Below are 18,395 nucleotides of genomic sequence, written 5' to 3'. Positions count from 1 at the left end.
TGTGTAGATGAGAACACTGAAGCACAGAGAGGTTAGGTAGCTTACCCACGGCCACAGAGCTAGCAAGACATAGAGTGATATTTGAAAGCACACTCTGACTCCATTGCCCAGGTTCTGAACTCCTTCCCTGCCCTGCCACTCCAGCATGAGTTCTCCTAACAGCAAGGAAGTGCCGTGTTCCCTGAGCTGGGTCCAGAATCCAGGCCCTGGACTCCTGGTGTGATAGCACCTGAACTGCACTGTGTTGCTTCCCTTGTTTTTTCTGCTTAAGAGGTTTGATGTTTAGAACGAGACTTCAGCCAGAACAGCCTGGCATACGTGATCAGCTCTGCTCATGACCAGCTGTAGGGTCCTGCATAAATTGGTATGAGTCTCTAATTCTCTGGGGAATTCACCTTACCTCCCAGGGTCCTAAGAATTAGGACTGTTCTCCCAGGGCTGTCACAAGGATCCCATGAAAGAGGGACTGGCACCAGGTCTGGATATGTTTGGATATCCCCAGATGTTTTTGCCCATCTATGTACTTTCCAACAACCTTTCCATGGTGGTGTATCTGGTGTTCTGTAGCAGGATGTTTTGCTCCCATTGGACAAACACTGTTGAATACTGGCAGAGTTATCCCGAGTGTCTTGCCCAAACCCTAAAAAGTCAGTGGGATGAATAATTACCTCAAAGAACAAAAAACAGGACCATGCTCTATCCTGCCAGTATCCTGGTCCTGATTGGGGCATAGGCGGGCTCCCATTGATGCCCCCTGGGCATTACAGGCACCTGCAGCAGATAGTCTCTGTCACTGGCCAGAGAGCATGCCAGGTGAAGGTTATTTGGCATGTGGAGCTCTTAGGGTGGTGTGGCTGGCACCTGGCATTGCTAATGGTGCCACAAGTGAAATGGTGTCCAAGATAAAAACAGCTGTAACCAAACATTCCATGGCATGGACATCATCCCTAACTGGAGCTGGTTTGGGGAGATAGCTCAGGCATCTTGGAGATCCAGGCCTGGAACAGCTTAGCATCAACAGCTCAACAAGCTCAACTTGGCTCTGGCATGGACTAGCTTCAAAAACTTCATAATTTCCTTATCCATAAGGTGGGAAGAATAGCTTATCACAGAGAGTGGTTCTGAGGATGAAATGCACTAGCCGATGTAACAGCACATAGCACAGAGTAGGAATCCTCCCTTTCTCTGTACTCAGACACGACTCATCAATGATAGAGCACACCTTCTCCTCCCAGTTCCCTTTCTTAAACTTCCCATCAGAGTCTATATTCTTGCTAATGTGATTTTTCTGCAAACTGATTCAGAATGGCTAGCATCTTATAGCTTCACATTTAATTACAGCTGGGTTTGCGTTGTTCAATCACTGGCCCATGTGCGCTAGTATTTTCCTCCAGCTGTCCCACAAGGGAAGAGCCTCAGTCTGTTTTCTTGCACCATGAGTGCTGACTGCTCAGATCCATAAACTCAGGCAGGCAGATGTCTCATGTGCTGTGATTCCTTCACCAGCTGCTTTGGTTGGGTTCTCTGCCACATGAATCCACCTCATTTGGGATCCCCATCCAACCACTGAGGAACTCACAACCACTCCTTTATTTTAAAGTTAGTCATAGCAAATGGCAGACCCTCATCCAATTGTCCTGGCCCTCCAGCAGCACTCTCCTCCATCTTTCCTCTTTTCTTCCTGCCCTTAGGCCCTTGAGTATACACTCTTACATGAACACACCCAGGCCTGAACAGGTATGCACATTTATGCATGCACACACATGTGCAAGCACATGGATTCACAGCTGCTTCCCAGCTCTGCATTCTAAAATATATGTGACATACTTTCTGCAGTGGCTTCCTCAACTGTCCACAGTATAGAATGTCTCCACCCACTCAGCTCACACATTCTCTGGCCCCATAATTGTCTAGGGAACATCGATAGCTTATCATTTTTCCATTATCTTTGCACTTCCACAAAAACTCCATTATAACAATCCTCTAAGTATTTTATGGACAATTGTCCTGCAATCCTATTCTTAGTGCTTACTAATATACCATTTCTGCTGTCTCCTAGTAAACTGTTAGTAGCTCCCAGAAGATTTCTCTTTCTCACACACATCCATGATTTAAACAATGCAATGTTATCTTTGCCCAGAACATATTTTTATTTCTGTCTTCTACGTGTCCATTTCCTGTTTCTCCTTAAGCCTCAGCCTCAGCCTCACCCTTCCCATGAACCCTCCCTCTTTGCCCACAGCCCCAGTTCCTTGTCTGCTAAGCTGCGACAGGTTCAACTTCATGTTCCCATGACTCTGTGCTTCATTCTAGCACTGTGTTTTGCGTGATGTTTCTAATGGTCCATGTGCCTGTTCACCCTCCTCACTTAGCTATGAGCTACTTAATGTCACCATAGGATAATACTAATATGGACAGGTGTTTGTGCAAAGCAGTCCTGAGTGTGAAGACAGCTCTTGTACTTGCTGCTTCTGTGACCTTCCATAAATTCCTTAATCTCCTGAAGCCTTGATTTTTTAATCTGTAAAATGAGGGGGGTAGAAATAATAACTTTACGAAGGGGCTATTGCCAGGGTTCAATGAAGCAGTATAAAGCAAGTGTTAGCAGAGGGTCTGGAAGTTAGTCTCATTGTGTCTTTTTTCTGGCATATCATGTGACTGCTGGGGAAGCTGACACACTAGAGGGTTCAGGCAGACATTTGAAAAGAAGGAGAAGAGGGAAGGAAAGATGGTGAAAACTAATATTAGCAGGGAGAGAAGAGACTCAGGCTGTTTGTCTGGAGCACAGGGTGATGCAGGCTGTGCCAGAAGGGGAAGAAGGCACCTTCACAGCCTCCTGAAGGGCTGCTGCCCTGATTTGCATTTCAGACACATTTGTGACAGCCTCATAATGGATTAAGAGCCCCAGCACTGATACATTAAAGGTTAATGGTGCATCCTGCTTTTGTCCTGATTTGTGGCAGCAAATATTTGCGGGTGTTGAGAGCTGGGAGCTAGCCATGTTCTTGGCATGGAGGTCCTGCTGGCTGGCAGGACTCCCATGGAATGGCAGGCACACAGGAGCCAGGGGAGCAGACAATGGCTGTATCCCAGGAGAATTCTCCCAATTGGTGGATGCTGATTTCCACTGCACCCACAAAGAACCTGGATCATGAAGTTTCAGCACCCTGAGGATGGAGCCCAAAGAACTAGATCTGATTCCCAGACTCCTTGGCAATCTGTTCCTGGGCAGCCTGGACCCACGTAGCTTTGTGCTGTGCCTCCTGGCTCAGGGCCACAGTTCTTTGGTTCAAGCACCTCACACTATTACTAGGCCTGCTTCTCTGCAGATGATTGACTCACAGTTGTCCCGAAGGGAGACTAGTCAACCCAAGATGAAGACTTTTCCAACAGAATATCGAATCTAGATGTTTTAAAGGCAAGAAAAAGACCAACTCATTCATATATGATTCATATATATAACCTGTGTTCATTAGAGTGTCTACCATGAGCTGGTCACTATCGTAGGTAGGGGGCATATTATCACAATTTGTCTAGAACTTTTCTGGTTCTAGTACTGAAAGTCCTGCATCCAGGAAATCTCTAGTTCCCAAGCAAACTGGGGTGATTGGTCACTCAAGTTGTAGGCACTGGTGATATAGCAAAAACACAAACAGCCAAGTCCCATTCTAGGAGGGGAACTGATGTTAAGCAGCCATATATGTCAAGCTGTGATGTGTTTTGGTATTTTTATCATATAATGTAAGGGGTGTTGCGTTTTGTAAAAGATTGTCAACAAAGGCGTCATGGAGAAGGTAACATTTGATTTGACCCAGACACTGAAAGAGTGAGCCAATTACAAATCTGAGGGAAGAGTAAACCAGGATAAGGTTAAGAAACAACTACAGAAACCCCAAGGTGGGAAGGCAGGGAGGCTGGTATGGCGAGAGCAGATGTATTGGGGTCCAGATAACATGGGACCTTTCAGGCCATGTGAGGACTTTGGATGCACCCTTTGACTTTGGAGTCAAGAAGTCATTGGAGGGCTTTGAATGATGAGGTGACATGATCTGGCATAGATTTTTAAAGGATCACTCTGCTTGGCCTCCCCAGGGAATAGCTGTAGGGGTTAAAGGTGGAAGCAAGGAGACTCTTAGAGAGACTATCTCATTGTCCAGATAAGATGCAGAGTGAAGGTCATGATAAGTGATCTGATTCTAGATGTATCTTGATAGAAGAGATAGGAAATACCGAAATTTGTATGTGTAATACATAAGAAAGAGAAGAGTCAGTAGTGATTTCAAGGCTCTTGGCTACAGCATCTCAAAGAAGAGAGCAGTGTTTGACTGAGATGGGAGAACTAGAGGAAGAGCAGGCATGGTTTAGGGGTTAGTGATTTAAGAGCTTGAGTTTGAACATGTTTAGTGTGAAGATCTATTAGCCATCCAAATGAAGTGGTCAGGTGGGTGATTGCCAGGAGTGGATGGGGTGTGTCAGGGCTGGGGTGTCCCACTGTAGTCATCAATGTATAGATGCATCTACAGACAACTGACATGATGAGATTGTGGCAAAAGTCCTGCAACCCAGGGATCAGTGGTCTGACCCCTGGAAGATTCCAAAATTCAGAGTCTGAGAACAGAAAGAAGAATTAGGAAATGGATAAGGAGGTCCTCCAAGGTGGGAGGAGGACTGAGCAAGAGTGATTTCTGGAAACCAGATGAAGGAAGGGCATCTAGGAGAGTGTTACCTGTCAAATGCTACTGGTTGGAGGGATGTGAAGACTGAGAATTGGCTACTGTATTTGGGAGATCATTAATGACCTTGACGAAAGTTGCTTCAGACCAGCAGAGGGATGAAAACTGAAGTAAGCCAGGTTCCTGAGAAATGGGAAGAGGGTAATGGAGGCAGTAATCATAGATAACTCTCCGGAAGAAGAGCTGGAAGGGTGGTTGGAGGAGGATGTCATCTCATAGGTCTTGTTTTTTTTTTTTTGAGTGAGAGAGAAGATGTATGTATGTATTTTCAAGCCAATGGAAATGATCTGCAGAGAGAAATAATTTCATGATGAAGAAGATAGAGGTGACAAATGGAAGAGCAATGTACTTTGAGAAGGCAAGAATGTCTGGGATCTAGGAGACAAACAGAGTTAGACATGCATAGGAGTAAAAACAAAGCTGTCATTTTAAAAGGATGGAAGGCAACTATTCACTAGTTTTCGAGAAGGGAGTTATCTAGAAAAGTAAAGTTCTCCACTGATGGCTTCTCCCTTCTTAGGAAAAAAGAAGCAGCCTCATTGTCTGAGAGTCATCTGAGAGCGTGGGAGGAGGAAGTGCACAGGGAGATTTAGAAGATCTCAAGCAGCTTTAAGGGTCTCCTGGAGGCTAGTGGTCATGATTCTAAAGTTAGAATCACCATGCTGGTGTTTAGCTTGGATCTTCTCCCAGCCATATTCAGCCATTCAGTTCTAAACACAAAATCGTTTTAAAATAGAGTTCATTCTTCCAGAAAACATGAACTCAGCTCCTAATGTCTGTCAGACTGTGTGTGGGGTGATAGAAATTCAGAGATGGAGGTGATAGAAATTCAGAGGTGGGCAGACAGCACAGGAAGCTTAAAAGGGAAAACATTAGGATAGGGCCAAGCCCAGAACACAAAGCATCTTGGATCCAGTGGGCATGGATCCACTCTTTCAATACAACATGACAGCTGAGCTGATGCCTTCAGAGTAGGTAGGTTTTAGTCAGGGCACAGCAGAGAAGGCAGGCAATGAACCTGAGTGAAGACTTGGAGGCCTGAGTGAGCAGGAGGTCTTCCAGGCTGGCACCCCAAAAGCAGGGTAGCCGAGAAGAGCTGGAGGAGGCAGCACTGAAGCACTGAAGGCTCTACACTAAGCCTCCTTTGCTGGGGGAAATAGAAGCCCCAGAACTAACCTAGTGAATAGTGTGGACATTGAGCTCCTGACTTGGTTTAGCACCTGGCCCACAGTTATCTGACCTCATCAAGATGATTTTCACAGCTCCTATTACTAAGCTCTACTTACATACAGGATCTAGGCTGAGTTTGGCAAATCAGAAACACATATCACATATGCCTGTGTTTAGGAATTCACAGTCTGCTTTGGGACCAGGGCACCAGGCCTGGGTTGAATCCAGGCAGAAGGTGCGGAAGTGAGGAAACTCCAGCCTGCTTTGGTGTGGGAGCCTCAGTACTGATGGGCCCTGAGTGCCTGGGATGGCCTCAGACCACTTTGAATTAGTCTCACATGTTTGTCTTGCTGTAGGGACTGAAGATACAACTATCACAGCCTCCTCATGGCTGGTGGACAGGGTGTTTGATAGGGCTGGTAGAGAGACTTCCTGCCTCTCAGTGGATCTTGGCTGATGGGAGGCTAACCCAGGAGGAAGGGTGGACACAGAGGATAGAAGAGAGCACAGAGCTCAGTTCCCAAGGCCCAGAACTGTTGCTTGGGCAGCAGCAGGATATTTAAAATCATTCAGATCACATTTTTTATTTATAACATAATAAAAATGCAAATTTTACAAAAATATGTTTGTAAGAAGTGGAAGTCTTGCAGGCATTCACTGCTTATCCCTTTTACTTTTGTTTTTATATTTATTTACATTTATTAATTGTTACTTTTTACAACTATGTAAATATATACAAATGCTTTGAGTTTTTTAGCATTTTATTTTGTGTGTCTTTTAATTTCAATAGCAATTGAAGAAGTGGGATTTGGAGAGAAAACACTATGGAGGGAAGGAAGGTGAGGAGGGAGGGCACCTCAGCTGGCCCTCTGAGGCTGGCTTTCAGGCATAGGTTTGAAGAAGGGTTCTGTGGCCTATGGAAGCATGCATTTTCCTGCTGTGGGCCCTGCAACCCTCACCCTGTGGGTCACTAAGTGTCCTCATACAGTATTTGGATCTGCAGTCCCTCTGCTCACTACTCAGAATCACACCGACTAGGCTTTGGATACAAAGGAGAACTGTTTTCTTAGTCTATTTTTTCTTGCTTATAACAGAATACCTTAAACTGGGTAGTTTATTTTTTTTTAAAAAAGGGCATTTATTTCTTACAATTCTGGAGGCTGAAAAGTCCAAGGTCTAGCAGCTGCATCTGGTATGCACCTTCTCCCTGCAGTGTCATGTGGTGGTGCAGGGCATCACACGGACAGGGTCCCAAGCCTACTCGCATCCCAGTTTAAGCATCTCTTCTTCTTATTATAAAAATACCATCTCCCCTCCCATGATGACTGATTAGTCCAAATTGGGTTAATCCATTCATCAAGGCAGAGTCTTCATGATCCAATCACCTTTTAAAGGTCCCACCTCTCAATACTGCCACACTGGGAATTAAGTTTCAATGTGAGTTTTGGCGGAAACAGTATTCTAACCACAGCACCTGTGTACACCCCAGCATCACCTTTCCCAGGCTTCCTGGAAGGTCCCCGGGTAAATGTTCTAAGGTAGGAGAGGCTCATCAGCTGGCTCCTTGGCCACCCTGTCTCAGCTCCTTGGCAGGATAGCCCCAGCAGGCCTCAGCCCCAGCCTCTGCGAGTTCACCCCTCTCTGCTCCTCTTAGTCCAGTGTGAGGACAGATGCTAGAGAAACACATGCCCTAGATGTCAACTCCAATGGCTCAAAATCCACCCTGGCTACTTTATGTAATCAATGCCTCCATCATTTTTGCTTACTCTTGCTCTGCTTTATTAATCTTCATAGCCTTTTTAATCACTTGTTACATAGTAGCAGGGGTCAGCCAGCGATGCCCCACAAGTCTTCAGAGGGCCTGCAGCCTGCTTTGTCACAGCCTGCAAGCCAAGACTGCTTTTCCTTTTTAAAAACATTTTAAAGCATTGGAAAACAAAACAAAAACAAAAGCAAAGAATATGTGACTGAGTCTTGTGTGGCCCTCAGTGACCACATAGGCACTATCTGTCCCTTTCCAGAAAGTTTGCTGACCCTAGCATTACCTAGTTATTGTATTGTTGCTGTTGTCATTGATGTTTGTTTCTTTGTCTCATCTCAATTATGTAAAATCCACAAAAGTAGGAACTTTGTGCCATTCTTGCCCTATCTCCAGACCTAGAGCACTGTCTAATGCAGACAGATGCACAGGAAATAGAGTTTTTTGAATGACGAGTGAATGAAAGAAGGAAGACACCTAGGAATCCTTCCCCTGCATGGGTGACAGATTAGAGAAGCTGGGGGGCCCTGGGGAAGAAACCCAGGAGAGACTTATCAGTGTGCACCAGGGCGGGTCATGGTGCCCTCTGGAAGCTGGTTGTGGAGCCCTAGCCAGGCAATCCGGATTGCTTTGATGATTGCAGCATCATCTCTTGTAGAGCCAGACATGAGATAGAAAATCAAGACTGCTGGAAAGATAGTAAAGGCATCTGTAGGCTGTAGCTATGAAAGTTTCAAGTCACCAGGATGGATATCCCCACCCTCCCGTGTCTTTTGAGCCACTCCACCACATTCTCTTCTCCTTAAGGAAGAATAATAGGACTTGCAGATCCACATGTATCAGGCCCATGCTTATGCCATCCTCACCGTTGTTGAAATCCATTTTACGTATACTGAATATTGATTCTGCTCTTGTTGCAAGTGTGTTTATCTCCATTGCCAATGTAAATATTTTTGTAACATGCAAAGATGTATTTATAAATTCTGTATTATTGATTTTTCTCATACTGCAAACACATTTGTCTCTTTGTTAATGAACATATATCTAGGAAATAGTAAGATTGATTTATGAAGAAAGGTGTGGGGAGGACAGGAGGTGGTACCAAGCTGGAGAGAATATCCTCGGCCACAGCTGAAGGGTGTGTGGTGGGTCTTCCCTAGAGGTGCATGTTTAATTAGAGGACAGTGTTCTCAGAGGCAAGGGATGCTTACAAAGTCCTTTTACAAGACAATCTGATGTGCTCAAAGGTATCAGCTACGCTTTCAGCTTGTGGAAATTTCAAAAATCGGTAATCCAGGTCAGGAGATACAGAGAAGCAGTTTGCATTGGTCCCAAACCCAGTTTTGGTAGGACACACTTGAGTAGAAGATATTGGTTTAAACGTAAGGTTGGAGGAGAGGGTAGGCTTTGTCAGGGGAGGATTCCAACACAAAATATTATCAAAAGTTGAAGTAAGAAGATAGGCAGCAAACAGAAGTGAGGCTCAAGGGATACACATGTTTGCACCATGACATTTCATGAGCCAGTGCAGACTCTGGCGGGCAGCCTGGGGCTGATGCTTTTAAGGCCGTTCTTCCTGAGCAGTTCCTTGCCTAGGAGTTCATTACTTTCCCAGGGTAGCCTCTGCTAGGCTGTTACTGTGACGACCCACGAAGCAAAGATCCAGATTGTGTGCCAGAGGAGTTTTGGTGTCTCTATGCTCATCCTGGGTTCAGACTTCTGCAAGTCATCCTTTTAAGTATCCTGACTGCCTGAAGTGTGTTGTTGACAAGGCAGCAGATTGGGGGCTGATGGGGGAGCATTTGCATGTACCTTGGCAGCAAGATGGAAACAAGATGGGCCACAGGCTTCTCACTGGGGAGACAGATAGGCAGTTGGGGAGATAGGCTCCAATCACATAAGCCTGGAAGCTTAGACATGCGGCTTGCCCATGGTTGCTTCCATCTGGGTGTGACTACTCTGGCCTGTTACTCATGACTCCTTCACATGAGCCCAGTGCTCCAACCATTTGAACTACTGATAAGCAGTCTACTAGAAGGGCTAGCATTTATTAAACATTAACTGTGTACCAGGTATATGTCTGTGATCATTAATCTTCAACAACCCTGTGAGTCGGGTATGAGTTATGAAATCTAAGGCCTCAGAGATTATATAACTTGCCCTAGTCCATGCAAGTTCTGGAGCTTGCATGCATCAGAATCACCTGGAGGGTTGTGGAAACATAGACTGCTGATCACCACCCTCAGAGTTTCTGACTCAGTATGTCTGGAGTGGGGCCCAAGGATTTGCATTTCTCATAAGGCCCCAGATGCTACTGACACTGCAGCTCTGAGGATCACACTTTGAGAGCTACTGGTCTATGTCAAACAGTGAAGGCATTCAGAAGCAGCATTCACACCCAGGACTGCCAAATTCCATCACCTATGTCTTTTTGGCTGATGTGAATTGCTCCCTGGTATGTGTCCGGAATAAGCCACGTGTTTTCATTACCCAAATGCCTTCTCAGGTAATATCTTCCCTTCCAGGAACATTCTACCCCTTGGTTCTCCATCTGGCTGCCTCTACCCATCCTTTCTGACTCAGCTTAATGTTCCCTCTTCTAGGAAGCATTTCTTCAGCTCCTACCCATGGGTTAGCTACTTCTCTGTGCTTCTGGGTTCCCCCATACAGACCTGTATTTTAATGTCTCTCATATTGTTTGGTCACTGTTGCTTTACTTCTCTGACCACTAGCCCCTTGATGATGCCTGCAATGTATTCCTTGCTTGGTGTGCACTGTACCTTACCTAGTAGACATTTAGGAACTGTTGGTGAAATAACTGGTTGAATGACATCAGCAAGTTGCATCGTGCATGTGAGGTTAATAGAGACCACACCTGTGATGGGCACGTCTCCTTCATCTCTGTGTGGTGGGGGTACCTGGACACTTTGTAGCAGTTGTTGCTGAAGAGACTGACTTCAGAAAAGTTCTAAATTGAGTGTGCTGCTAACACAGCCTCCTCCTGGTGAAGCCTCCCTCACTTGCTTGAATGGGCGTCCTATCTGACTTCAACGTCTGTCTTCTGCTGACTACCAGTGTTGGCTTGGCAGTCTGGATTCCTGGCTGTCCCCATTCTCCTTTATTCCTCCCTGTGTGTCCCCTCCAAAACTGGGTGCTGTGACAAGAGGATGACTTCCTCAGGGAGATGATGGCTTTGGTGGATGAATAGTTGGGCCCTTGTGTTCAACACCCCAGATAGCCTTCCATAAGTTTATTCACCCTGGAATAAGATGGTAGTGCCCCCTGTGCTGGGCATTAGTGAGCCTGGAAACCTTTGTTGAAAGATCAAGTGCATGTCTGAGATGGGAGAGATTCCTCTGCACGAATTTGTGGCTATTAGAGGTGATGGATGGATGGAGGCTATGGCCGTGGGTCTGAGCAGTAAGATTCAAAGAAGATGGGGATGGCATTTTGGGGTGGGAACAGTGAGGTCTACTGGAACAGGAATGAACATGAAGCCATAAACATTTGGGCTGCCTGCTTGTTAACCAGAGACGTTCCCTGAGCCTCTGGCCGTGGGCACCTTCCTGAATAATACCAAGTGGAGAGAGAAAATCTCCATTTCAAATGTGGGGATGAAACAGTGTTTCGAGATCCCTGGCAGTTACCCATTCATTCCACACTCATGAAATCTGCAGCAATTTAGAGCAGTTCAGTATTTAGACTCAACTGTGTAATTCATCCTGATGTTTTCTCATTCATCAAAGCCTTGTGTTTGTATTACCATGAGAAAAAATTTAAAATATGTGGGAAAAAAAGGTCCCCCTCCTTTCATTACAGGCAAATTACGGCAGAGTTACAACCCTTGGGGCCCTTCAGGCAAAGGAACATCTTGCTTCAATTAGATATAAATAATGAACAATGATTAGAAAGATTTCTTCATCGAATTTGTTATTTTATGTTTCCTTTCATCTGTAATGTATTGAAACGAATACTGAGCTCTGTTTCTGGGCCACATAGCAGGGACCTAAGGAGTACTGTGGCATGTGTCTCCGAAGCAAGGGGAGTCATCCACAGCTGGACCTTCTGTGTGCTGGCTGGGGAGGCTGCTGTGAGCCTTGGTCCAGGGCAGTGGATGCAAAAATGGGGCTCCTTCAGCTCCAGTCCTCCAAATTCTTATAGTCTACTGGGGACCCAGAATAATCACTACTGGTTACCATCAGGGACTGCTCTGAGAGCTGAACACAAATCCTATTTAATCCTCATAGCAATCCTCTTCTACAGGCTCTGCTTCTATCTCCATTATTAAAATATTTGGAAACTGAGGCACAGATAAGTTAACTAACTTTTCTGGACCACAGTGTTGGTTGTGGGAGGCAGACAGGCAAGGTATGTAATTGGACTCCAGAGCCCTTGCTTGTCTCTGCTCTGGCATGTGGCCCTCTGAAGTCCCAGTGAGCTCATGCTGCCACGGGAGCCCACAAGGTGTGGAGAGGGCACAGGGAGGCTGGGGTGGGATGGCTCCCCAAGGAAAGAGGCAGCTGTTGGCTGTTGGATTTTCAGCGGGCTTGTAGAGGTGTTGTTAGAGGAAGGAGATAAAGGGATTCCAGGCAGAGGGAGCACTGTGGCCTGGTGCCATGGATGGGGAGTGTGTGGGATTTCTCATTTCAAGGTTGGCTGTGGTGCTGTGTGCAGGTGGAGAGAACAGCCAGAGATGAGACCAGAAGATGGAGGGTTGTGTAGATCCAGTTGAGAAGACTGGCTCTTCCTGTGGAAATGGTGACTCAGAGAGAGGGAGGGATGATGATGTGGGTTGTTAAAGAGGAGAGACTGAGATTTCTAGAAGAGAAATAAGTAAAGAGTGATCAGGTTGGAACCTGGAGAGAGAGGCTGGCTCCCCATGGGCTTTTTTTTTTTTTATGCAATTCTGTTTGGTACATGACATTCTCTCAACATGCTGAGCCAAGTACGCTCTTCTGAGGCAAGTAAAATCTTCATAGTGACTGGTCCTTCCTGCTGTGACTATTTGTCCTTCCCCAGAGGAGTCTCCTTCTCTGCCCCTAGCTCAGAAGTCTGCTCTTGGGTTGCTGATGGCCATTCCTCGTGAAATCCCCCCTCCAATGTGCACCTGGCTGGAGCCACCTGCCACTCCTCTAAGGAGAGAGAACCCAAGGACCTCAGAAGTGCTTTGTTTTTTGCATCATCTTTTAAATAATTGTCAACATTTTAAAATAAGGAGAGATATAAAAATCCAATTTTCTTTATTTTTTCAAAAACCAAATTGATTGAGGAGGTCATGGGGAGGGGAGCATTCGAAGTCAATAATTGGCTAGACCCCTAGCACAGCTGCAAGCTTTGGAGGGGATGCCTCTTAATTTACCCTGAGTCAGTTGGTCTCTGAGTGAGTTTCTTCCCCATGCTGTCTCTGAGTGTCACAGGCCAGCCATCATTATCGTTCATCTTGCCAACATAGGCCTCTTTCCTGCCCAGCCTCTGCAGGTGTCTGAGTTGGAGATCCGCAGCATACAGCCTCCCATGTTGCCCTGACTCTTTGATACTATGATTCTCTGTCTATATGTCTCCTTCTATAGCTGGACTATAAGCTCCTTGAAGGCAGGAATCATGTCTTACTCATCCTTTTATCCCTCCAATTCAGTAAAGAACCTGGTTTTAGGTGCCCAGTCATCTTATTGAATTAATCTACACAGAAAACACACCCGTAATTGAATGAGGCCCTGCAAGTCCCACTCTGGGCTGAGGGACTTGAACTTTGGGGGATGAGGAATGAAGAATGTGGATAGTGGACCATGCCGGGCTTGGACTTCAGAAGGGCCTTGAAGCCCATTTGTATCCTTGCAGTGTGCAATGCACAGCATGTACTCATGCCTCACTGCCTTTCTGCATTTCAGGACTTTCCAGGACCTGTCCAAACAAGTGGAAATGTCTTATGGCACCGTCCGGGATTCTGCTGTATATGAGTACTTCCGAGCCAAGGGCACCAACCCCCTGGAGCAGGACAGCACGTTTGCTGAACTCTGGCGGACCATCAGCAAGAACGGAGGGGCTGACAACTGCGTGTCCAGTCCTTCAGAAGGCATCAGGAAGGTAGGCGGGAGCTGGCGCTTGGGCACGTGCACTGTAACAGGGCCACAGGGTGGTCATCACCCAGGTAGGAGACACATCCAGGGGCATCTGCCTCTGAGTAGCCCTGTAACCTGCAAGGCGATCCATCGCACACGTTCTTTAGGTGGATGCCCTTTCTGGGCAGCAGAAGCAGAACAGCTGCTTCTTATGGATCTTCCAAGTTTGCAGAGTGGTGCTGGCTGGGGAGGAGCAGGCAGACTAAGCCTGACTTTTGGCCCACCCTCCTCATGGGCTCATAGGAGGGTGGCACAGAGAGGCCTGTCCACCCGAGGTGAGAACACTTGGCAAAAGCAGTAGCAGAGTACCAAGCGAGAGTTACAGGAGTGAAGGGAGGGTGTTGGGGAGAGGGTGGGCCCACTGTGGTTAGCTTGGGGGTCTGGTCGAGGAAGTCTGCATACAGGGAAAGGGGGAGAGGGTCAGCCAGGTGGCCTGGGCTCATCTCTGGGGCCGTACTGTGAGAAGAGGTGTGCCTCAGAGATGGGGATAAGGGCAGAGAACCTGGGACAGAGCCTTACCGGGCAAAGCCTTGGGAAGCCAGGTGGGAAGATACCAGTGCCAAAGGGAAGAAGGGAGGAGAAAGGCCATGATGCTCTTCAGCATTGTTAGCCGTTGCTCATTTGTTTCAGTCAATTTCCCCCAATGACTCGAATTCAGAATTATCCTTTTATACAGCTGAGGATCGGGTGGCTCTGACTCATGACTCCTTGGGTTCCAAGCTGGGGAATTGGCATTTATCCACCACGTGCAGCTGTAGAGCCCTTAGAGGTCAATGAAGAAGAATGTGGTGGGATGAAGGCAGGTGTTATGATTTTGCTGCTGGTGGTGGGGTCCTCCTGTCCAGTGAACCCCACATGCAATAGCTACTGTCCTGAGGTCATTAGAGAATGGGGCGAGAAACATGTACAGCCCCCTGGCCAGCATCGCTGCCTCTCTGAGCAGACTGGCTGCCTCAGTGTCTCCTCCCATCCTTTCCCTCCCGGACCCATCCTGCCACCTCTGTGGAGTCTCCTCATGCATACCCTCACAGGCGTACTCACACCTTGCCACACACACACACACACACACACACACACACATGTTCATCCCTGTGCTGCCCCCCAGCCACTCCAGTGACTTCTTGGCCTTCCTGCAGAGACCAGTGGATGTCAGGACAGCCTGGGGCAAGCTCTCGGGCCACTAAGGCCCACCACCTTGCCCTTCATGGTCCTCAGCAATCTGCCAGCCCCTCCCCTTTGTGCCCCAGACGGGTCGAGGGAGAGAGGCCTGAGTCCCCCTTTGCTTTGGAAACACATGGGCATCAGGCAGAGTGCAGCCTCTATCCCGTGACAGGCTGGGGCACCTACCTGTGGTGCCATGTGGAGTGAGGCCCACTGGGAAGATGGTCGTGCACAGGATGACTTGTGCAGGATCCCACGCTCAGGATGATTTTTTGTTGCCATTTAGCCACATTGAACAGCAGAAGATGTCTAGGCTCTGGAGCTTGACACATTTAGGTGTGAATTCCAGTTTCGTAAGTTACCAGCATTGTGAAATGGAGCACACCATTCTCCCTGTCTGGGAACTCTTGGAGTTGAGAAAGACCTGGGCAACTTTCCATTTGGGGGTCTCCTTAGAGACTTAAATGATCTGAAAATACATATCACGATAAATTTTGAATGTTTAAATTTAACAAAGGATACTTTGACAATAATAATACAATGCAGTGTAACTGTGCTATTCTCATGCTTACAAGATTTATTAAAACCTCGTAGTTCTCACTGCACTGCAAAGGATGGTGCTCTAGCCTTAAGCTGCAGGGTCTTCTTTCATCCCTGACAGTGAATCTTTGTGGCTGTAGGTGACCTCATTTGAAGATAATGAACACAATGTTGATTTAAGGTCTTTTGTGCATGTGAGGCCTGGGCCAAATGGCCTTCGCGTTCCCTTTCCTGGCTTTCTTTGACTCTCAGAGAGAGCCAATACTGTCATCCACACAGGGTCTTATGAAGATTCATTGCGTAATGCTAAAAAAAAAAGCACTGCTTAGAAAAAAAAAGATAGCTACTTTTGACTTTGTTAAAGTTCTATTCATTACAAGCCACTTTAAATAAAATAAAAAGGTAAGTCACACACTGGGAGGTGACATTTACAATACATATAACCAATGCAAGATTACGGTCAAGAATATATCAATAAGAAAATCTCAAACAACTTAATAGAAAAATGGCAAGAGGCTTGCACAGGCCTTCCACAGAAGAGGCAACACAAATGGCCAGTAATCAAATGAAGAGATGTTCAAAATTATTAGTGATCTGTGAAATGCAAATCAAGACCATAAAGATTATATTCTTTTACACCAATTAGTTTGGCACAAAATGAGAGGTGGTGAAGAAGACGTGGAGTAACAGTTGGTTAATTGCTGATGGGGGTGTGCTCAGTACAATCACTTTGGAGAAGAGCTTAGCATTCTCTTATAAAATGGGACACTTACATACCGTATGGCCCAGCAATTACACTCCAATGTATCCCCCCAAAATAAATGTCCACATGCACTTTTGGAGACAAGAAAGGCCATGGTAGCACTTCCTGTAGAACCAAAACCCTGGAAACCATCCAGATGACCATTAACAATATAAAGAAAGATGTTGTCTACAATGAAATGGATGAATCTTAGCAGAATAATATTGAGTAAAATAAAACATTAAGGCAATTTCATATGGGTCAACTAATAGAAGGTAACACAGAATATTATACCCTCTTAAAAATGTATAAAATATACACATACACATCCAAAGCAATGATAAAATACAAGATTCACCACAGTGGTTGCTACATGTGGGAGAGCCAGAGCAGCAGGGAAGAGAGAAGGGCATTGTTGGTAAGTCAGGGTTGGTGTTAGGTTTAGATTAGCAGGAGATTTTAGAAAATTAGTTAATGAGTTAATTCAAAAAGTGAGCCATTCCTGGAGAAATGTACGGGTATCCTGAATCAAAGGTTGTCATTAATCTCATTCTGCTCACCTCCCTACTCTTCCAAATGCATAAGTCCAGACCAAGCAAGGCAGTGCTGGGCTCCTCACAAGTACCCACCCCTTCCCTCTTTGCAGGCGACATGTGCTTGCTTATGCTTCAGAAAGGCCAACACACACCATTGAGCCCTCTGGATGGTGATAAACCTGGAGATGAGTCATTAGAGAAACACCTCATCATTGTTCTAGCTACCCCTTGTCCATTGGCAGCACTTAGGAAACCACTCACCGTCTGGTGATATTTAGTCTTACTCATGAATACAACAATGTTAAAAAATCAGTAGCAAAGGATGCAAACAAAGGATTTCTTATCAATGCCTATCACTTCATGGTATAGAATTTAATCTTTTTCAGTACATAGGATGGATTAGTTTTATGATACCTTCATTTTATGAACCCCAAGCTGGCTTTGGGATCACAAATCTCTCTCTTGAATTTGGATCTCTAAGAAAAAAAAAAAAAACTGACTGCCAGCACTAGACAAATGTTAAGGGTTTTATAACTAGTGTTATAAAAGTGAGTTTATAGTATTGTCAGACAATGAAGTGTGCTGCATATTTTTTACCAGAAGAAAAGCTCAGATTTACTCTCAAATCCTCCTTCTTCGTGTGCCTGTTTGGATGACTACTGGACTTAAATTCTTATCTGAAATCTGTCCTCTTCCCTACTCCTATGGAGCGGCCCCTCTGCTCCCTGCCCCCAGACTATGGCTTCAGTAACCTTGTGAATCCCTGAGCCCAGAGAGCAGACCAGTCTGGAGATGGCTGTGCCCTAGGTGAGGATGATAACTTGAATCCAGAAACTACAGAACAAATCCAGCAAGTAGGGCATTATGGGCCTAGTATTCAGGGAGGAACAGCCTCTCCAAATCCCAAACAGAGTCTGCTGCCATGCAGTGTAGGCAGCCTGGCAAAGGTGAGGAGAAGCCCACCGAGGGGCTTCTCCTGGAAGCTTCTTTAGCAGTTGACAGATAATCACACTTCTAATTTTCAGTTGCTCCTTGGTGACTCACCTCCATTTTCAGGGAGTGTTTGGTAGAGGAGCAATGTCTAATTGCTGCAAAAGTCAAGGAAGTTGGTATGGAGGGTGACCCTGGAGAGCTGCTGTTATTTTCTCCTTGGGAGTCCTAAGGCTTTTAATGACATGAAGCGAATTTAGGTGGGGAATTGTTTAGCGTGATCACTTGTCTGCGGTATCAGAACTGGAGAAGGGTTATGTCGTGGTTGGCTCACCTCTGGGATCCACTCCTTCATGCCAACACACACCATTGAGCCTCTGGAGGGTAATAAACCTGGAGATGAGTCATTAGAGAAACACCTCCTTATTTTTCTAGCTACTCCTTGTCCACTGGCGGCACTTAGGAAATCACTAACCCTCTGGAGATAAGAGTCTTACTCATGAATACAATAATGTTAAAAAATCAGTAGCAAAAGATGCAAATAAAGGATTTACCATGCCAGTGGCCACTAAGATAAGGACAAGTGAGACCTTATCAGGCTTTGATCAGGCAAATATGAAAGAATTTGGAACGGGAGGGAATTTTTATTTATTAAGAGACTACAGCACACCATTTTCACAACAAACCTGCCTGGCACCCAGTAAG

At 46.0% G+C, this 18,395-nt stretch overlaps 1 protein-coding gene across 3 annotated transcripts in view; it reads left to right on the top strand.

The window, feature by feature from the left end:
• Positions 1-18,395, top strand: part of GRID1 (glutamate ionotropic receptor delta type subunit 1) — a 770,551-nt gene that overhangs the window by 708,838 nt on the left and 43,318 nt on the right. For all 3 annotated transcript variants that reach the window (XM_032141682.2, XM_058436447.1, XM_058436446.1), the window contains exon 13: positions 13,551-13,746. In XM_032141682.2, the coding sequence (XP_031997573.1) occupies positions 13,551-13,746 (196 nt within the window). The remainder of the gene's footprint in view (positions 1-13,550; positions 13,747-18,395) is intronic.

This window comes from Hylobates moloch, unplaced genomic scaffold (assembly GCF_009828535.3).
Source record: "Hylobates moloch isolate HMO894 unplaced genomic scaffold, HMol_V3 SCAFFOLD_3, whole genome shotgun sequence".
NCBI classification, from domain to species: Eukaryota; Metazoa; Chordata; class Mammalia; order Primates; family Hylobatidae; genus Hylobates; species Hylobates moloch.
The sequence above is the reverse complement of the archived record's forward strand: the minus strand, read 5'-3'. Positions and strand labels throughout refer to the sequence as shown.